Here is a 21,192-nt window from a genome sequence, read left to right on the forward strand (position 1 = left end):
TAAAGACTCATGAGAAGTACCATATTCACATTTGAATACTGTTTGTTTCCATCATATGCTGAACACTATGCTAAGGAAATTTGTATGATCTCATTTAATTCTCATAATTCTATGAAATAGGTACCACTGTGGTTTTTTAAAATAAACAGAGGCTTAACTTATTCAAACTCAGACACTGAGAATATGGTAAAACTAATATTTGAGCCCAGTTCAGTGCTCTAATCCCTGCCTTCAGAAACTTACGGTATAAATAAGACTGGGGCAAGGAAAAGGGTAACTGGCATTTTTTCTGAAGTTATTTAGCCCACTCTCACTCTAGCTCTACTGTGAAACCATAAATCCTGTGTCTCCTTAGACAAAGGGAGCGTCAGTCATAGTAATTCTTCAGGGCATTGCCATGGTTACCAAACACAGAGTCCAGTGCTCCAGCCTGAACATTCCAGAAGAAGACGGAGGAGCTGAGATGGCCTTCTTCAACTTGTATCTGTTGGGGTATCAAAATTCCTTTCGGAACAAGAAAAGGGACACAACTGAAGAAGCAAGTAAGAGGAATATAGGGTAGAGGGTTAGAAGAGCTGTTTCTTGCCATTTCTTTTTCTACCTTGAGTTAGAGCTTTGTCACCCACAATTAACAATTACACCAGTTAAAATTATAAAGTAGGGAGATTATCCATTGAGTTTCCCTCTTCTGTCCTTTAATATCCTTATTAAGACTTTCAATCCAGGGGCACGTGGGTGGGTCAGTCGGTTAGGCATCTGCCTTTAGCTCAGATCATGATCCTAGGGTCCTTGCTCACCAGGGAGTCTGCTTCTCCCTCTCCCTCTGCCACTCCCCCTGCTTGTGTGTGTGCGCGCTCTCAAGCTTTCTCTCAAATAAATAGATTAAAAAGTCTTTTAAAAGAAAAGATATTCAATCTGTTCAACTGAATAAATGTGCATTATTATTCATTTGCTCATTTAGTTAACATTTATCAAGTACGATTTTGTGCCAGGCTTTATGTTGGTGACTGGGGTTACAAAGATGGATAGGATAAAGTCTCTGCTGTAAAGTGGCTATTGAATAAAGATAAATATGCAAACAAAAATTTGCAATATAGTGTATGAATAAATTATGGAATACTGTGGAACCACAAAAGAAGTACTTGATACTGTTGGATTTTAATGAGCACAGGAGAATCCTTTAGAGAAGACTTCATATAGGAAATGCCAGAATTGAGAATAAAAGGATGATGGGAGTTCACCAAGTAGACAGAAAGGGAATATTGCACAGACAAAGGAACAAAGAGTTGAGAGAAAGAGCCATATTCACTGAACCCCAGATAAAGTATAAAGAAGACGGGAAAGTAAGCCTTGAAAGCTTGGCAGGAGCCAGAAAATTTAGGATAGTTAGCCATGCTAAGCATTGTAATTTTGTAGGGAACCATTGAAGGATTTTTAATAGGCAGTGAGTAAATATCTGATTATATTATACCCAGAATGCCTAGCAATGCCTAATACATAATAGAGGCTTAATAAATATTTGTAGTTAAATAAATTAAGTGATACTTGAATGACTAAAACAGGAAGTTACAGGAGGCTTTGGAGGGGATGTGACAATTGGTTAAGATCTTAAAAGATAAATTTAAAGCATAGAAATGCAGGAGAAAGGGTATTTCAGAAAGAATGGAGAACATGTGAAGGAAATTAAGTGTAGACAGATACTAAAAGTTTTATTGGGGTGAAGGGAAGAGTAACTGGTAAGTATAAAGCACAAAGTTAAGATTGAAAGACACTATTGTATAGGGCTCTATTAGACACTCTGTCCTTTTTCTAATGACAACAAAGAAGCTCTGTTTTATATATCCAGCTTTCAGGTAAGATTTGTACAAAGGGTCCCACTGGTGAACCCTAGAAATCCCTTAATAGCCCTACACCAGTCCTCCCCTGCTGGCCCCCACCTGGGTCCCAGCATTATGCCATGGGGCTGCTATTGTCTCCAAATAAGGAGCTCTTCACCCTCTCTCAAAGAAACACACTTTGCCTAACCCATAAATTTTCCTTGTTCCAAGAATAGGCTTTTCCTGGCTGCTCCAACCCTGCCTACCCCTACTAGATGGGACGCTTCATCATGAGAGAACTAAGCACTAAGCCTGGGGTTTCCCTATCCAGTTAGCTACCTAAATTCCAGTAAATAAGAGTACCAATCCAAAGAGGCCTGAGTCTTGTTTCTAATTAGTTTCGTTTTAGGCAAGGCAGAGAGAAAGACTTCACTTTATAAAACCATGGGGTAGAGGCACCTGGGTGGTTCAGTAGGTTAGGTGGCTACCTTTGGTTCAGGTTGTAATCTCAGGGTCCTCGGATTGAGCCCTGCAGCAGGCTCTGCACTCAGCAAGTCTGTTTCTCCCTCTGCCCCTCCCCCCATTTGTGCACGCTCTCTCTCAAATAAAAAAGAAAATCATAAGAGAAAATACATTTACAATACTGTAATTTTCTTTTGTTGTAGTGTATTTATCCAAAAAATCCACATATAAACGAACCAGTGTTCAAGAGTCAGTTGTACAGTAGACTCTTAGACAAATAGTTGGTCAGTTAAAGATTACATTGTAAATTGGGAAATCAAGAAAAGGTACACCTTATATATTTTAGTTTCACTTAATACATGTAATTGTAGATTCACCAATTTTTTTGATATGGTGCCAGTTCCATTTCTTTGAAAATGTGTCTGTTGATGAGTGCCATGCCCTTTTTTTGCACAAATTCATCTGTAATTTCCATTTGAGTCTATTTAAAGTGGAGTCAGACATATGCGAAGCAAACTTAATTTCTTATGATTTTTATTATATTCAAACCTTTTAGGTATCTTCCTCGTGTCTAATCAGAAATACTTAAAAGTTATCTATGTAATTCTTGGGTCGCCTGGGTAACTAACTGGTTATACATCCAACTCTTGATTTTGGCTCAGGTGGTTATCTTGGTGTCATGGGATCAAGCCCCTCATTGGGCTCTGCACTCAGCACAGTTTTCTTGTCTCTTTCACTCCCCTTCTGCCTCTCCCCACGACGTATGCACATGCTTTTCCTCTATTTTTCTAAAATAGAATCTTTTTTAAGAGTTATCTAATTCTTTTTCAAAGTAATATTAAACATAATAGTGCTAAAAAGCTTATAATGAAAAATGAGTCCCGTACCCCAGTCCCCTCACCTCCACTCTCCAGAGACAAATTTTCAGTTCTTCTAGTTGTTTCTTTTGGTACTTAACCTTCCTACTTCTAAAGGAAATCCTCATATCGGGACACCTGGGTGGCTCAGTTGGTTAAGTGGCAGCCTTCAGTTTAGGTCATGATCCTGGAGTCTCAGGATCAAGCCTTGCTTCTTCAGGCTCCCTGCTCAGCAGGGACTCTGCTTCTCCCTCTGCCCCTCTTCCCACTTGTGCACATACACACTCTCTCTCTCTCAAATAAAATCTTTTTATAAAAAAGAAAATGCTCATATGTGTATTGATTAATCCATTTTGGCTGTTATATATTGCCTTCCTGTTATGATGGTTGAGAATTTAGCTTTCTTTTACCATACTGTTTTTCTCCTCTCCCACCCTGGTTTTTCCAGTATAGTTATATCACCAGGTTTATGTTTGTGGAAGGCAAAATTCTAAGAATGACCCTCAATGAACTTTGCCTTTATATAATCCCCTCCCTTTGGAGTGTGGGTGGAATCTCTGAATAGTATGGATAACACTCCTTGATTGTTACTTTATATGGAGAAAGGGAGATTATCTGAGTGGGCCTAATCTAATCACACACGCCCTTTAAAAGCAGAGTGTTTTCTCCAGCCAGCAGCAAAAGAGGAATTCAGAGATTGGAAGCATGAGCGGAATTTGACACATCATTGTTGGCTTTGAAGATGGAGGGGGCCACATGCCAAAGAATGTGAGTGGCATTTAGGAGCTGGGAGTGGCCTGGCTGGCCGCCAGCAAGGGCTCAGCCGTCTAACCAAGAAACTGAATTCTGCCAACAACCTGAATAAGACTGAAGGTGGATTCTTCTTTAGAGCCTCCACAAAAGACCCCAACCCAGTCAATACCTTAATTTCAGCCTTATGAGACTAAGCATAAGATCCAGTCAAGCCTGCCCAGACTTCTGACTTACAGAACTGTGAGGTAATAAAAGAATGATGTTTTAAGCCACCAAGTTTGTGATGCAACAATAAAACATGAATAAAAGTTTCAGTCAAGGTGCTAAATAAAATGGACACCATGAAGAAATCCAATAAGAAACTCTCTGAAATGTCTTTGTAGTCAAAATGGAAAAAGATCACAGTGAAGCCCAAGTGAATAAACTGGTGAGCTGGGTTGCAGAAAGAGGTCCGCAACAGCTTCATGCCAGCAACGACCATAAGGAGAATGTCCCAGTGGGTACCGAGTCTCCGGTAATTGCTTATTGAAAACGCATCAATAGTGAGGGCATTCAAAATTATTGCTGGGTACAAGCGCCACCTTCAGCCCAGGGCACGATTCTGGAGACCTGGGATTAAGTTCCAGGTCAGGCTCCTTGCATGGAGCCTGCTTCTCCCTCTGCCTGTCTCTGCAGCTCTCTCTCTCTCTGTGTGTCTCTTATTAATAAATAAAATATTTTTTTAAAAAAAGTTTCAGTCAAGTCTTGTGATCTTAAAAATGTGTAAAAATTGTTCACTGATGGGTTACCTGGATGGCTCAGTTGGTTAAGGGTCTGATTCTTGGTTTCAGCTCAGGTCATGATCTCAGGGTCATGAGATCAAGCTCCGCATCAGGCTCCACACTCAGTATGGAGTCTGCTTGAGATTGTCTCCTCCCTCTCCCTCTCCCTCTAAAATAAAATCTTTAATAACAATTGTTCACTGCTAGGCCAAATAATATCACTATGATAACTTTCTTTTGTTCAACCTTTTCCTTACCCCTAGAGTTAAGAATTGCCACCATTTTTCATTGGCTTGGTTCTCCATATAACTATTATTTTTCCCCTAATATTTCAGCATCTGTCAAATGTCCAATATATATTTTTTTCAATCACTCAAAACAATAAATCCATTCTGATTTTTTTCCTAACTGCCTCTCTCCTATTCCATCTGGACTGTTCACTCTCTAAACCTGGTGCATAGCTCTTGTCCATACAATTTGCTTTTGCCTCTCTCCCAGGTTTTATTTTTTATTATTTTTTTAAGAATTTATTTATTCATGAGAGACAAAGAGGCAGGGACACAGAGGAAGAAGTAGGCTCCTCGCAGGAAGCCTGTTGCAAGACCCATCCCCAGACCCGGGATCATGCCCTGAGCCAAAGGCAGATGCTCAATCACTGAGCCACCCAGGCATCCCTCTCCCAGGTTTGTTTGTTTTTTTTTAACTTTTTTTTTTAATTTATTTATGATAGTTAGAGAGAGAGAGAGGCAGAGACACTGGCAGAGGGAGAAGCAGGCTCCATGCACCGGGAGCCCGACGTGGGATTCGATCCTGGGTCTCCAGGATCGCGCCCTGGGCCAAAGGCAGGCGCCAAACCGCTGCGCCACCCAGGGATCCCTCTCTCCCAGGTTTTATTCCCTATTTCCTGGATCCCATGTTTTCTTTCTTGGTTTGTCCTTCCCTCCCTTTCCTGGAATATATGCCTGAATAGCTTTCTAAGAATGTGTAGGAGGTATATTTTTGAAGCCAAAATGGTTTTTATTTTACCCTCATACTTGTCAGTTTTTCCAGCTGTGAAATTCTAGGTTGAAATTTTTCATTTTCTGAAAATTTGGAAGTATGCCTTTATTATCTTCCACTTCCAGTTGGATTCTTCTATATGTGACTTATTTCTCTCTGAAGCTTCTAATTTTTTGTTGTTCCTTGGTGTTCTGAAACATTGTAATGATGGAATTTGCTGTAGGGCTTTTTTCATTCATTGCACTAGATACTACACAAACTTTTTGAATCTGGAAATTGTGCCCTTCATTTCTGAGAAATTTCCTTTTATTTATTCTCTATTTTTTCTCTCCTTTTTGGAACTTGTCAGCTATAAAATCTGCTGAGATGATCCTCTAATCTTTCTCTTTATTTTCTTTGGGTTTTTAAAAATACATTCTTCGGGAGATTGCCCAACTTTATCTTCCATTTTCTGTTAATTATCTATGTGTAACAAAGTATCCTAAAACAGAGGCTTAACGAACATTTATCACCTCACAGTTTCTGTGAATCAGGAGCCCAAGGAACAGCTTAGCTAGGTAGTTCTGGCTCAGGGCTTCTTATGTGGTTGAAAACAGGATGTCAGCAGGAGCATCAGTCATCTAATGGTTGGAGGCCTCAGTTCCTCTCTGGCTGTTGACAAGACACCTAAGTTTCACGCCACATGGACCTCTCCATAAGCTGCTTCAGTGTTCTCACATGTTAGCCAACTTCAGAGCAAGTGATCCAGAAAAGAAGGAAGCCACAATGCCTTTTTATGACCACATCTTAGAAGTGACTCTTACTTCCACCTTATTCTGTTAAAAGAGGGTCACTAAATGCAGCCCACACTCAAGGTGAGGTGAAACAAGCTCTACTTCTTCAAGAAGTATGGAAGAAGGGAATCCCTGGGTGGCTCAGTGGTTTAGCACCTGCCTTCGGCCCAGGGTGTGATCCTGGAGCCCCAGGATCAAGTCCCACATCAGTCTCCCTGCATGGAGCCTGCTTCTCCCTCTGCTTGTGTCTCTGTGTGTCTCTCTCCCCTCTGTGTCTTTCATGAATAAATAAAATCTTTTTAAAAGTATGGAAGAAGTTGCAGACATACAGGAACACACCTTGGTATCAGAACTTTGTTTGTTACTATGTTTAAGTTCCAAGGGCCATTTTTGGTCCTCTGACTTTCCTTGTCCATATCGTCTCTCTTTTCTTCACAGATATTCTGCTTTATTTGAGGTTCTGGTCCTGCATTAGCTCTGTCTCCTCTGTGCTCTTTTTCCTATGAGTTTATTTTGTCTCTGTCTTTCTCTGATGACTGTTGTCAAACAACTGGTGATCCGTGGCTTTCCATTATAATTGAAGAGTGAAGAACTAAGAGGATCCCTGCGTGGCTCAGTGGTTTAGTGCCACCTTCGGCCCAGGGCATGATCCTGGAGTCCCAGGATCAAGTCCAACATCGGGCTCCCTACATGGAGCCTGCTTCTCCCTCTGCGTGTCTCTCATGAATAAATAAAATCTTTAAAAAAAAAAAAAAAGGGAGTGATGAACTAAAAGCCTATGTGTGGGGGAGTCCATTGTGGGCTTCACTGGGAGCTTTCCTCTGTATATCTACAATTTTTCCAGGGAAGGATCTGATAATTGTTTCTCTGGGGATTGGTTATGTGCTTGTCTGCCAGCCTACCAGGACCAGGACAGGAGAAAGGGGGTATTAAGAGTCACACATTTGAGGATCTTGATTTTCACATAATCAGATTTTTTAGTCCTGTGCCATATGCCACCCCTCATGGTGAATCTTGGCTAGGAGTGCAATGCCTGTTAGATTCAGTTCCTCCAAAGAAACTTTTTTCAGTTTTATGGATATGTAATTCACATAAAACATGTAAATTTAACATGTTGATTTGATATGCTTATATATTGCAAAATGATTACCACCATAGTACTAGCTAACACTTCCATCTCATCACATAATTATCTTTTTTTTGTGGTAAGAACATTTAAGATCTACTCTCTTAGCACCTTTCAAATATATAAAAACAATATTATTAACTATAATCACTATGCTGTACTTTAGGTCCCCAGAACTTATTCATCTTAAAACTGGAAATGTGTAACTTTTGACCAACATTTCCCCCACCCAATGGCCCTTAGTAACCACCATTCTACTCTCTGTTCCTGGGTTCAGCTTTTTTAGATTCCACATATGAGATCATACAGTATTTGCCTTTCTCTGTTCAACTTACCTGACTTAGCATAATGCCCTCAGGATCTGTTCATGTTATTGCAAATGGCAGGATTTTCTTCTTTCTCGATGGCTAAATAATATTTCACTGTGTATATATACCACATCTTTTTTAGTCATTAATCCATTCACAGACACTTAGATTTCTACATCTTGGCTATTTGTGAATAATGCTGGAATGAAAATGAGAATGAAGGGATCCCTGGGTGGCTCAGCAGTTGGGAGTCTGCCTTTGGCCCAGGGCGTGATCATATAGTCACATGATCGGGTCCCACATTCGGCCCCCTGTGTGGAGCCTGCTTCTCCCTCCGCCTGTGTCTCTGTGTTTCTCATGAACAAATAAATAAAATCTTAAAAAAAAAAAGAAATTGAGAATGAAGATAATTCTTTGAGCTCTTGTTTTCTTTCCCTTTGGATATATACCCAGAAGTGGAATTGCTGGAGAGAAATCTTTCATATCCTTGTTGGGGAAGGTGGTTTGTGTGCTCATGCTGCATGTTCTGTAGACAGTTTCTGTATCCACCTTCCTGTGCTCAGACCTATTTCTTTACTCCTGCCTTCTATGATACCTGTTACAAGATTTGAACCTCTCAGATGGATTAGCCCAATTCTAGTTCTGTCCTCCACTGCAGAAAATTAAGTTAGAACTTTTCCCATTCTGAAAGGTTAGTTACCACCCTTCTGTCCACTTTCTATTTTCTGCAAAAGATACTTCTCCTGAAATGTTTCATCTGCCCTTATATCCTTGCTGTCTCTCTCTTTGCCTTGCAGGTTAATGCCATTGTTATTTTGATGTCATTTTAACAAATTTGAGAGAGAAAGGAAACTTATATGGTCAATTATTTTTAAAAACTTTCCTTGGTAAAAAAAAAAAAAAAAAAAAAAACTTTCCTTGGTGATATAATTCAAAATTATAGAAAAGTTGTAAGATTAGTACAAAGAAATTCCCTACACTGTTTACCCAAATTAGCCAATTATATTTGGCCACATTTGCTTTACTTCTCCCTCTCATACTCTTTCTTTCCAAATATATGACTTATATGTACCAGCTGATATATATTTCTCATCTAGTTGAGAATAAAGTGCTTATATTATATTCTTTTACTACCAAATATTTCAGTTTGTATTTCTTAAGAATAAGAACATTTTCTTAGATAACAACCCACAATACAGGTATTAAACTCATCAAAATTTTTAAAAGATTTTATTTATTCATGAGAGACACACAGAGAGGCAGAGACACAGCGAGAGAAGCAGGTTCCATGCAGGAAGCCCAATGTGGAACTTGATCCTGGGACTCCGGGATCACTCCCTGAGCCAAAGGCAGATGTTCAGCCGCTGAGCCACCCAGACATCCCCTAAACTCATCAAATTTTAACATTGATACAAAACTATTATCTAATTATCTGTAGTCTATATTACAGTTTTGCCAGTTGTCCCATTAATGTCCTTTAGAGCAAAACTTTTCCTTCCAGGATCTGATCAAGGATCAGCATTGCATTTAGTTGGCATGGCTCTTTAGTCTCCTTTAATCTGGAACAATTCCCATGTTCTTTTGTGTTTCATGATATTGACACTTTTTTAATAGTGCATACATTTTATAGAATTTTCTTTAATATGGGTTTGTCTGATGTTTCTCATAGTTACATTGGGTATAAATATTTTCTACAGGGCAGCCCTGGTGGCTCAGCGGTTTGGCACCGCCTTCAGCCCAGGGTGGGATCCTGGAGACCCGGGATCAAGTCCCACATCGGGCTCCCTGCATGGAGCCTGCTTCTCCCTCTGCCTGTGTCTCTGCCTCTCTCTCTCTCTCTCATAAATGAATAAATAAAATCAAATAAATAAATATATATATATATTTTCTACAGGAATAGGCGGCAGCATGTCTTCAGTAGGTCACATCGGGAGGCTCATAATGTCCTTTTGTTTCATTGATAATGTTAAATTTGGCCTTGTCATTAAGATGGTGTTTGCCAGTTTTCTCCACTGTCAAATTATTTTTGTATTGTAATTTACCAAGTTGCTATTTTTGTCTTGTAATTTGTAATAATTTCCAGGAAGATATTTGAAAAACATGTAAATATTCTTCATCAAATTTTTACCCACTAGTTTTTGTTTTTTTATCTGTTGATGGTTCTGAGTGATATTATTTCTATGAGAGCTGCAAAATGGTAATTTTATAACTCAAATCTATTTTAACTCAATGTTTACAGTAATTTGTTTTTATTTTTTCTAATACATTCAACTTAGTTTTTATACAAATCACTGCTCTTTTTTAACACTGCAAAATTATAATTACAAAGTAACCCACCATAAATTGTTTGGGAAACAAAAAAAATCAAACACAACACTACTGACTCTTGGTAACCATGCAGTTTAATTTGTGAGAGCAGAAGTATGCAGATACACTGAAGAGTAGCTCTCTCAGCTGCAACTGAAATGTTGCAGGCATCTTTTAATGTTTTTCAGAGGAAATGAAGAACGTTAATTAACCTAGCAAGCCTATTCAGTGGAGCTTCTACTAGTTATAATATTGAGCTATTCACATTTAATGTCCTAAAATGCATCAAGAAATTAAAGCATCTTAAAGAATTAATTACTAATAGAAACTTAAACTTATCCAAGTTGGAGATTCCTGAATGTTTGCCAAATTCAATATGTGAGTTAGGATGTAGGAGAGGGATAGATTTGAGAGCCCTTTCTAGATGCAATTTAGATTCTTAGAATTCTAAGACATTCTAAGAGATTCTAAGACATATGTGCTGACATATCATCCAAAGATAATGGTTCCTGGCAAAAATTGACAAGATATCCTGAAATTGATATGAAAACGCACCAGACCTAGAATAATCAAAGCAATCTTGAAGAACAACAGTGTTGGAGAACACATTTCCCAATTTCAAATCTTCTACAAAGCTACAGTAATCAAGACAGTGTCGTACTAGCCATAAGGACTGACTTGTATAGATAGATCAATGGAATAGAATTGAGAGTCTAGAAATATACCCTTACCCTTATGGTCGATAGACTTTCAACAAGAATGCAAGACAATTTAATTGAAAAGAATCATTTTTCAACAAACAGTGCTACAAAAACTGGAAATTCACATGCAAAGAATATGAAATTGGACCCCACATCACACCATATACAAAAGTTAACTTAAGATGAATCATAGACACAAGTGTAAGAGCTAAAACTTTGAAACTGTTAGAAGAAAAATCTTCATGACCTTAGATTAGGCAGTGGTTTCTAAGAAATGACACCGAAAGCATAAGTGACAGGCAAATAAATTGGATTTCATCAAAATTACAAACTTTGTGCTTCAAAGGACACCATCAAGAAAGTGAAAGGTTTGTGGAAGTTTTTTTTTTTCTGGAAAACGTTTAGATTATAAGACATTTAAAATAAACAAGTATAGGGGCACCTAGGTGACTCATTCAGTTCAGCGCCTCTTGATTTTGACTCCAGTCATGATATCAGGGTTATGAGATCAAGCCCTGCCTCAAGCCCCACATTGGGCTCTGCACTCAGCAAGGAATCTGCTTGAGATCTGAGATGCTCTCTCTCTTTCTTTCCCTGCCCTCTCCTCTAAAATCAATAAATCTTTTTAAAAAATAAATAAGTATAAACCCAAATTAAATCAATGATCACCAGAGGAAAACTTGCCAAACAGTTGCTTTGAAAAAAGGCTGTGCGTACGATTTTCATAGGGAATTTTTTCAAAATTTTGTTAAGACATAATGTTAAGACATAATTTCATTTTCAAAAGCACAAAAAGCAATGAAAATAATTCTATAATACACAAAACTAATGCCATAAAACATACTATATAGTACAAAAGAGGAACCCATAGATCAATGTAAGTATAAATGGACAAATGGACAAATCCCACTATCAGATCAAATTCAAGAATATAATTAAAGATAATCATCTACTGTCAAGTAGGAATTATTCCAGGAATACCATGATGACTTAATATTAGAAGAGATTAATATGATACATAACACCTATGTCAAATTAAAAAGATGTGTACAACTATCACTAGAAACTAGAAAGGCATTTGGGTTTTAGGGTTGTTTTTTTTTTTTAAGATTTTATTTATTCATGAGAGACACAGAGAGGCAGAGACATAGGCAGAGGGAGAAGCAAGCTCCCTGCAGGGAGCCCAATGCAAGACTCATCCCAGGCCAGGATCATGACTTGAGGACCTGAGCCAAAGGCAGACACTCAACCACTGAGCCACCCAGGCACTCCATGGGGTTCTTTTTAAAGAGAGCACACAAGCCAGGGGGACAGTGGTGGCAGGGACTTGAGCCAACATCAAGAGACAACCAACTGAGTCACCCGGCACCCCTACACTTGCTATTTTTTAAAAACACTTTGAGCATCTGCCTTCAGCTCAGGGCGTGATCTCGGAGTCCCGGGATCGAGTCCCACATTGGGCTCTCTGCATGGAGCCTGCTTTTCCCTCTGCCTAAGTCTCTGCCTCTCTATCTCTCATGAATAAATAAAATCTTTGAAAGAAAAAGAAAACAAACTTTGTAAATTAAGAATAAAATCATAAGGACCTCCCACTTCACATCATACATAAAAATAAATTGCAGATGGATTAAAAAGCTATATATATAAAACAAAGCTATAGAAATAGAGGAAAACAATATTTTTAATCTTAGAGTGGTTTTGGAAAACTTTTTTTATTGGACATAAAACCAGGAAGCCTCAAAAGATGGGCAACTTGTACTAAATAAAAATTGTAAATTGTGTAACAAAAGACATTATAAAGTTGAAAGACAAGAAAGAGACTGATAGAAAATATTAGCCATATATAGATGTGTGTATATTAATACATATATATATAATTATTATATATAATAATATTCAGGATAAAAAGCTCTCCAGTAAGGCAACAGTCCAGACTCCCCTTCTCATCCAACATCAGATATTTATTTATTAGGAACTGATTATGCCAAGTATGTGTTAAGCACTGGAAATAGAGCTGAAGGCAGATGCTTAACCAAATCACCCCGATGCCCCAACTCACCTTTTACTTCATAGTTTTCAATTGTGAAAACAGAAGCAGTTAGAAGATTATTTCTATAACCTCTCGCAAACCACATTTACCCATCTATCTGCATCTTTGCCCACGTGTCCTATTAAATGAACAGTCCAAACAGCTATTAAAACCAACCCCTCCAACTCTGCATCAGGTCCCATCTTTTTGTTTATTCAAGGACACTACAATGGTTTTTTTTTTGTTGTTTTTTTTTAAAGATTTTACTTATTTATTCATGAGAGACAGAGGCAGAGAAATAGGCAGATGGGAGAAGCAGGCTCCTCGAAGGGAGCCCAATGTGGGACTCGATCCTGGACCCTGGGATCACACCTTGAGCCAAAAGTAGATGCTCAACCGCTGAGCCACCCAGGCATCCCCACACTACTCCAATGTTATTTTGCACTCCATTGCATCAAGTTTTCCATCTCTGACCATTCCTGTCTGGACACATACATGCTACAATTTCTTCCATCTTAAAGCCCTCTATTTCCTATTTCTTTGCCCCCACATACAGAAAAATTCCTCAAAAGACAAAGTTGTTGTCTCCATTTCTTCTCCTTCAGTCTCATGAACTTATTCCTGTCAGGCTCTTGCCCCAGTCACTCCACTGAAACTACTTATATCTAGGCGCCATTGCTCACATCCACTTACCATGTTGCTAAACTCTTTGCTCTCATCTTGTTCAGCAGATCAACAGAGCTCAGATTGTTCTCACTCCTGGTACTGCTGAGGTTGCTTGCAATAAATGGTCAGCTAGGAGAGTCTTGGGCCTGTGGACCACCATAATGGGGAACTTGCCTCAGACATTTCTATTATTTCAGAACTGGTTTGGGAAATTAACAGGGGGGGGGGAAGAAGTATGGGTAAAATACAGCATTCTGTATGGCTCCTAGCAAGCCCATATCCGCCTTGCTTGGCTGAGTCTTCCTAATCCCAACTGCTACATCCATTAATTCAAGGAACCTACAGTTCTGACTCAACTCACGTTAGTCCCACAATCCAAATCTTGCAGGACTCTGATTTGTAATCCACACTTGTCTTGAGAATGATTCTCTGGCTGATTTCACCTCATCAACACATTCCCTCAAATGGTTTGATCCTTTTCTGTCCATCTGCACTAGCACTTCAGCCTGTTCTCCATGCTCAAGTTAGCCACTCTTAACCTCACCCTTCAGCTAGGGCTTTAACAGCAACCATAAAAATGAACCTATTACTATTAACACGTTTTCATCCTTAACATTCTTACTATAATGATATTTTTAAGTCATTCAGAATTTTCCTTTGAAGAAAGATAGGGCTTTTTTTTTTTTCTCCTAGTAGGTGTGAGTGTATTAACATTCTACTCAAAAGGGCCCACTCAAGGTTTCCTTATTATCATCATAATGAAAACTCATAGAGGTGAGTCAACACATGTAACCAAATATTCTGCAAGTCTATGCCTCCTTCCTTTCTTTTCCTCCTGATAAAGAACCCAAATAGAAAAACCAAAGAGGAAAACAGGTGTGGAGAGCATACTTTGGTCTATTCTTGACTTCATAAATTCAGTTTTATCAAGTACCCGAAGTTGTTCAGATTCAGGGGGCTAACTCACACTAAGCAAATTCAGGGTACCTCAGTCTCCTTGCCTGTAAATGGAGATAATAATGCCTTATAGGTTTGTTGTGGAGATTAAGTGAAATTATGTACGTAATACACCTAAGATAGCACATAAAACTGCACAATAAGATAACTGCAGGAAATTTATAAACCATAACATATAAGTTACTATATACATGTGGAATCTATACCTTTACTATGACTGAAATATCATTGACATGTTTCAAAGACATACATGCCAGGATAGGATACCTGGAAAGCAATATTTTTAACTATTAAGTTTCCCTGGGAAGCAAAACAAACAAACAAAAAACCTGCCTAACTTCAAAGGACTTTTCATCGTTACAGCTATCCACAAAAAAGCACCTCTGACCAGTGACCAGAACTCACATGTCCACCAATCATAGATTCCTGCCTTCCCAGACTCACCCTTCCTGATCTTAATACTGATGGCCCCTGCAGGTTCAACCCAGCTTCCAGAGTCCGTTCACCTTTTGCCCTGGTCTCTTGAATGCCTAAGCTTTCCCTTCCCTGTCCTCCCCTGGGGAACTTGGCCCTATATCGGTCCTTTCCTTTGCAGACTCTGTCTTACCACCTGTTCTGAACTCTGCTTTCCTGTCTAAGCTTCATACCTAGGCAGTCTTCTTAGTCCAGAGTGTCATGGTCTTAATTTCAGACAAATTAACTCTTATTTGGCCCTCTGCTGAGACAACACCGTTGCCCTGTTATATGAAAACCATAGGTCAGACTAAACCTCATCATAACACAAATAAACACTCAGGACATTTCCCACTGATAGGAATCTCAGAGGCAAGTTGATGGGGGTGGTGGTGAGAAGAGATTATGCTTGTTTTTGTCTCGAGACAAATGACGTTTCCCTGCCAGACTCTTTAGCAACTGCCCTCTAGTCACAGACACAATGACGTCCAAGCTCCACACATCTTCTTCCACTGCTACTTTTATCGTTCCTCTTCCCAGAGGAATTCACTGAGTCCTCAGAGTTGCTCTTCCAGTTCTAAATGAAGGTCCTCAAGAAAGACTAAGTCTCGAGTATATGGTATTGTGGTAAAAGCTGAGCATGTCTCACTTGGTCCTCATTTTCTGGATCCTGTCAGACGATATAATAGATGGCTTTTCCCACCCTGACTGGAATGTTCTTTGCTCAATCTTCTAGGTCTTCTGATCTCTCCAAACTGCCTGTTTGGTGACCCACCTGTTAGGAGACAGCTGGGGAGGCCCTTCTTAGGCTCCAGCAGAGGGCACTGTAGTTCTGGCTTTTCAAACAGGAGAACGAATGGCACAATTCAGCCAAGAATGAACTGGCCAAAGCCTCTAAACCCCTCTGCCTTTCCAAATAAATACTGAAATTGTAAAAATGTATCTTGGAAACAACCCATATATGTCTTGTAGCTGCTACAGACCATCATTCCCTGTCCCCTGAAACTAGAGGAGAGAAGATACTCCAGCTACTCATAGCTTCAGTCTGCCAAAGTCTAAGGAGTGGGCACCTCCAAGGTGGGTGACTATGTCTGTATAGCAGCAGATAAGCCACTTTTTCTAAGGCGGCTCAGCCTTTCCCCACTAGTTTTCCCCACTGGGACTAGCCCAGTCTACTGCAGAGTGGCCCACTGCAGTTCAGTCTTCTCTGTTCCCCCAATGCTGGACATAGGAATGATACTCCACATTTCAGTGGAGTATCAGGGATCTGCCTCTGGAACAAGGTATAGATATCATGTGCCCCACCCAACTCAGGGCTGCTTCCAGGATGAGCAGACACCTTTGACAGGACCCCCCCACACACACACTGAGCTGTACTCAAAGGATTTCAGCAAGAGGCTAGTTGTATCAGTTTTTGTTTTCCCACAGTCCTTTGTCCTGCCTGGAAGCCCTATGAGATGACTTTAAGAACAGGTGTGTAACAGTGTGGTAGTTAAGAGCATGAGCTTTGGAGCCAAATGACTTGAGTTAAATTCATGCCTCTGCCATGTGCTAGTTTAGTGAACTTGGGCAAATTACTAAACTTCTCTGAGACTCTGTTTCCTTATTTGTAAAATAAGATAATAATAGTACCTAACTTTTATAGTTGAGTGCATTCACTAAATATTAGCTTGGTTTATCATTATCATCTCTAGAAGATCCATGTAGTCTGTTTTACATCAGCAGTCTGCAGCCAGCACTAAGCCTCTGTTATCCCATGTCCCATCTACTTCCCGTGTTCAGAATCCTGAACAAGTATTCCACTTGGAGAAGCATATTTTTTGACATGGAGATCAAGAAACTGTCCCCATAGGTAAAATGTGCCCTAGTTCCCTGGGCTCATGGTCCTGTCCACTTCCTCCCAATGCACTGACAAGTCCCTTGTATCAGGGAAGACAATATGTGCAAGATAGCCTTCCAAACACATTTCAGTCAATTTCACACTATGTTATCGCTCCAGCCAACGTCAAGGGATTAATGCCCGGCATCTGAGAGGAAATCCTAGATAGGAATCATTTTTTATGTACAATACACCACATTTTCTCTCAAACTGATCTTGTGTGAATCTTTAGTCAGGGTAGTATTACTCTGCTTGCAGCAACACCAGCTCGCAAGTAATGTGTTTTAGATATTATCACCACTACGTACTAAGCATTTGAAACAAGCAAGTGTCCTAACCTAGAAGTCAGAATTCTGGGACCCAATCTAAAAATTCTTCGACCTGAAAACATTGTGGCCAATCCGTCCCACTTGGAACTAATCAGAGGCAGTAGGCAAGTAGTGGGTAAGATTTTGTGACCACTCAGAGGCCTAGGAAGCCTGTAGTATTGAAAAAATCTGCAACATTAATTTGAGTAAAGGAAGATTTACCCAAATACTTTTGCACCACCCAAAAGTCCTTCATAGTATATTCAAAGTATTAGATATAGTGTTCTGGCAACTCTCAATTTATGGCCCAATTCTAAAAGAAACCCGTCAGGGCCCTTCGTATCTACTTACCACCAAAAACTATATGGAGCATAGTATTAACTGGGCAGATAAAGAACCTCTGTTACACTATCTACCAATAAAACGATGAGTTCAGGGATCTCTGGGTGGCACAGCAGTTTGGCGCCTGCCTTTGGCCCAGAGCGCGATCCTGGAGACCCGGGATCGAATCCCACGTCAGGCTCCCGGTGCATGGAGCCTGCTTCTCCCTCTGCCTATGTCTCTGCCTCTCTCTTTCTCTCTGTATGACTATCATAAGTAAATAAAAAATTGATGAGTTCAGGAATGCCTGGGTGGCTCAGTGGTTGAGCTGCGGCTGCCTTTGGCCCAGGGTATGATCCCGGAGGCCTGGGATCGAGTCCCACATCGGGCTCCCTGCAGGGAGCCTGCTTCTCCTTCTGTCTATGTCTCTGCCTCTCTGTGTGTCTCTCAAATAAATAAAAATAAAATCTTTGAAAAGAAATGATGAGTTCATCTATCTTGCCACAGTGTAGTTTGCTTATAAAGAGCTCATTGGCTCTCCCTACCCATAACCTGCCCATTCACAGTAGCTATAGCATGATTTTTACCTACAGCTCACCGCCCTTCACCCTAGGTGGCTTCAAAAACTTGGCAGCTGTGGGAAACTATGGGTTACCAAAAATATCTTCCAGCTTGCCAGAAATCAAAGAGTATGCCAACTGGTGCTTGATTCAGGAGGAAGGCATCCAAATGGGTGATACTGTCCAGCACACCTCCAAGTACACAGTAGCCTTTTATATGGGAAGCTGGGAACCTACTACTTAGAAACTGAGATAATAGAGAACATCACCTGGCTATACCCTTACGGACAATCTGTCTGAGGTCTCAGGACCAGACAAAGAGCTCATACAATTACCTGCACCCAAACCAGTAATTACTCGCAGTCAAGGTCCCATTGTCCACTAGGAGTATACTCTTACTCTTTCTCCTCAGAACATATCTACTTGGCCACAGACATTCTGGCACCCCCACCTTGCCCAAACTCAAATGACACTGCTTCGAGGAACTGGCTTCTCATTACCGTAACCTGTGATGAAGTCCAAATCAGCTCCCTTGTTCAGTTCAGGCTTCCAGAATTCTATATTGTCACCTATCCAAATCCTCTACTGTCAAAGGAGGGGTTTCAAACAGTGCTCCACTTTGGCGGATCATTCTCAAAAGAGTGTGAAAGGAGATTTCCACTAGAGTGCAAAAGTGGGGAAGGAGGGACAGAAATGAATGAGTGGGGTCAAACCACAATGAAGGGGAAAAGCAGGAGCTAAGGGAAAACCGCAGAGAAGTGGCATCCCCATTCTCCACCAGAGGTGAGTCAGAGATTGCAACAATTTCCAGAGAGATTGGCAAACTTTGATCCAGTTCCTGACAAGCTCAGGTTTCTGAGATGCAAGCCAAACCTAGCCTATTTAAGCAGAACATGAGTTTATTAAAAGAATATTGATGAGATAACATCAAACTAAACAACTTCACGGCAAAGGAAACCATCAACAAAATGAAAAGAGCCTACAGAATGGGAGAAAATTGTTGCAGACCATATATTTGATAAAGGGCTAACAGCCAAAATACATGAGAAACTCATATAACTTGATAGAAAAGTTGGCATAAGATGAGTAGACATTTCTCCAAAGACGACACACACATATATAATGGCCAACAGGTGTATTAAAAGATGCTCAATATCACCAATCTTCAGGGAAATTAAAACCACAATGAGATATCACCTCATACCTGTAAAAGTGGCTATTGTATATTTAAAAAGATAACATGGGATCCCTGGGTGGCGCAGTGGTTTAGCGCCGGTCTTTGGCCCAGGGCGCGATCCTGGAGACCCGGGAATCCCACGTCAGGCTCCCGGTGCATGGAGCCTGCTTCTCCCTCTGCCTGTGTCTCTGCCTCTCTCTCTCTCTCTCTCTGTGACTGTCATAAATTAATTAATTAATTAATTAATTAATTAATTTAAAAAATCCCTTTAAAAAGATAACATGTTGGTGAGGATGGGGAGAAAAGGGAAAACCTTTGTATACTACTAATGGAAAAGTAAATTGGTGCAGCCATGATGGAAAACAGTATGGAAGTTCCTCAAAAAAGTAAAATTAAATCCTATTTCTGGGTATGTACCCAAAGGAATTGAAATTGGGATCTCGGGACACCTGGGTGGCTCAGCAGTTGAGTGTCTGCCTTCAGCTCAGGGCGTGATCCCGGGATCCAGGATCGAGTCCCACATCGGGCTCTCTGCAGGGAGCCTGCTTCTCCCTCTGCCTATGTGTGTGTGTGTGTCTGTGTGTCTGTGTGTGTCTGTGTGTGTGTGTCTCATGGATAAATAATCTTTCAAAAAAAAAGAAATTAGGATCTCAAAGACATATCTACGCTTCTGTGTTCATTGTGGCATTATTCACAATAGCCACGACATGAAAGCAACATAAATGTCCATCAATGCACAAATGGATAAAGAAAATACAGTACACACACACACACACACACACAACAGAATATTGTTCATCCTCAAAATTAAGAAGTCTTACCATTTTCCATTTGGTGAACCTGGAAGACCTGCTAGGTGAAATAAGCCAGACAAAGACAAATACTATATGAAGAATCTAAAATAAACTTGTAGAAACAGAGAATAGAATGGTAGTTGCCAGAGGCTAGAGGGAAGGAGAAATGGAGAGACAGTAGTCAAAGGGTACAAAGTCTCAGCTATATTAGATTAATAAATCCTAGAGATCTGTACATCATAGAACCTGTAGTTAATACCATATTATATACTTTAAAATTTCCTATGAGCATAGCTCTTTTGTTTGTTCTTATCACAGAATAACAATAAATAGGGTAAATAGTGTAGGAGGAAATTTTTGGAGGGGACGGATATGTTTACGGCATACATTGTGGTGATGGTTTCAGTTGTATACTTACCTCCAAACTCATTAAGCTGTACATATTAAATACATCCAACTACTTGTATGTCAATTTTACATACAACTTTTTAAAAATAATATTGGGAAGTATGTAAAAGCTGTAAAAGGAATAGAAAACCAAGTTTGGTGGATAACAACCAGAATCATGCTGGGCACAGACACTGCTGCGTTCAGTACTGTTGCAGGCACTGTTGGTACCAAGGACCCTGGGCTCTGGACATGCTACTAGAAGATGCAGCTGCACTGCTGCAACTTCCCATTAGTAGAAAAAGACTACATAGCATAGACTCTACCCCCTGCTTCTTTGCAACCTTCCTCTGTGATTCAGAATCTGAAGCAGATGTGTTTGGCCTAGCCAAAACTCTTTGCCCGTGCCCTAGCTGCAAGAGAGTCTGGCATCTTAGTACACTTGGGCTGCTGTCACAGAATGCCATCGACTGGGTAGCTTATAAGCAACAGAAATTTACTTCTCACAGTCCTGGAGGCTGGAAGTGTGACATGAGCATGCCAGTGTGGTCAGATAAGGGCCCTCTTTTAGTTTGCACTTTTCATTGTGCCCTCATGTGGTGGAAAGGGTGAGGGAGCTCTCTGAAGCCTCTTTTATAAGGGCACTAATTCTATTCATAAGAGCCCTACCCTTATGACCCAATCACCCCCTAAAGGCCCCACCTCCAAATACTACCATGTTAGAATTGAATTTTCAACATATGAATTCAGACATTCAGACCTGGGCAAAGATGCTCTGGTCTTTTCGGCCCCCGTGG

At 40.2% G+C, this 21,192-nt stretch overlaps 1 protein-coding gene across 1 annotated transcript in view; it reads left to right on the top strand.

Moving 5' to 3' along the window:
- TEX49 (testis expressed 49) overlaps window positions 1-21,192 on the top strand; it is a 33,779-nt gene that overhangs the window by 8,183 nt on the left and 4,404 nt on the right. Inside the window, exon 2 of the mRNA XM_055336911.1 lies at window positions 356-542. Within this exon, the coding sequence (XP_055192886.1) occupies window positions 398-542 (145 nt within the window). The 5' untranslated portion in view covers window positions 356-397. The remainder of the gene's footprint in view (window positions 1-355; window positions 543-21,192) is intronic.

The sequence above is a fragment of the Nyctereutes procyonoides genome, unplaced genomic scaffold (assembly GCF_905146905.1).
Source record: "Nyctereutes procyonoides isolate TBG_1078 unplaced genomic scaffold, NYPRO_anot_genome, whole genome shotgun sequence".
NCBI classification, from domain to species: Eukaryota; Metazoa; Chordata; class Mammalia; order Carnivora; family Canidae; genus Nyctereutes; species Nyctereutes procyonoides.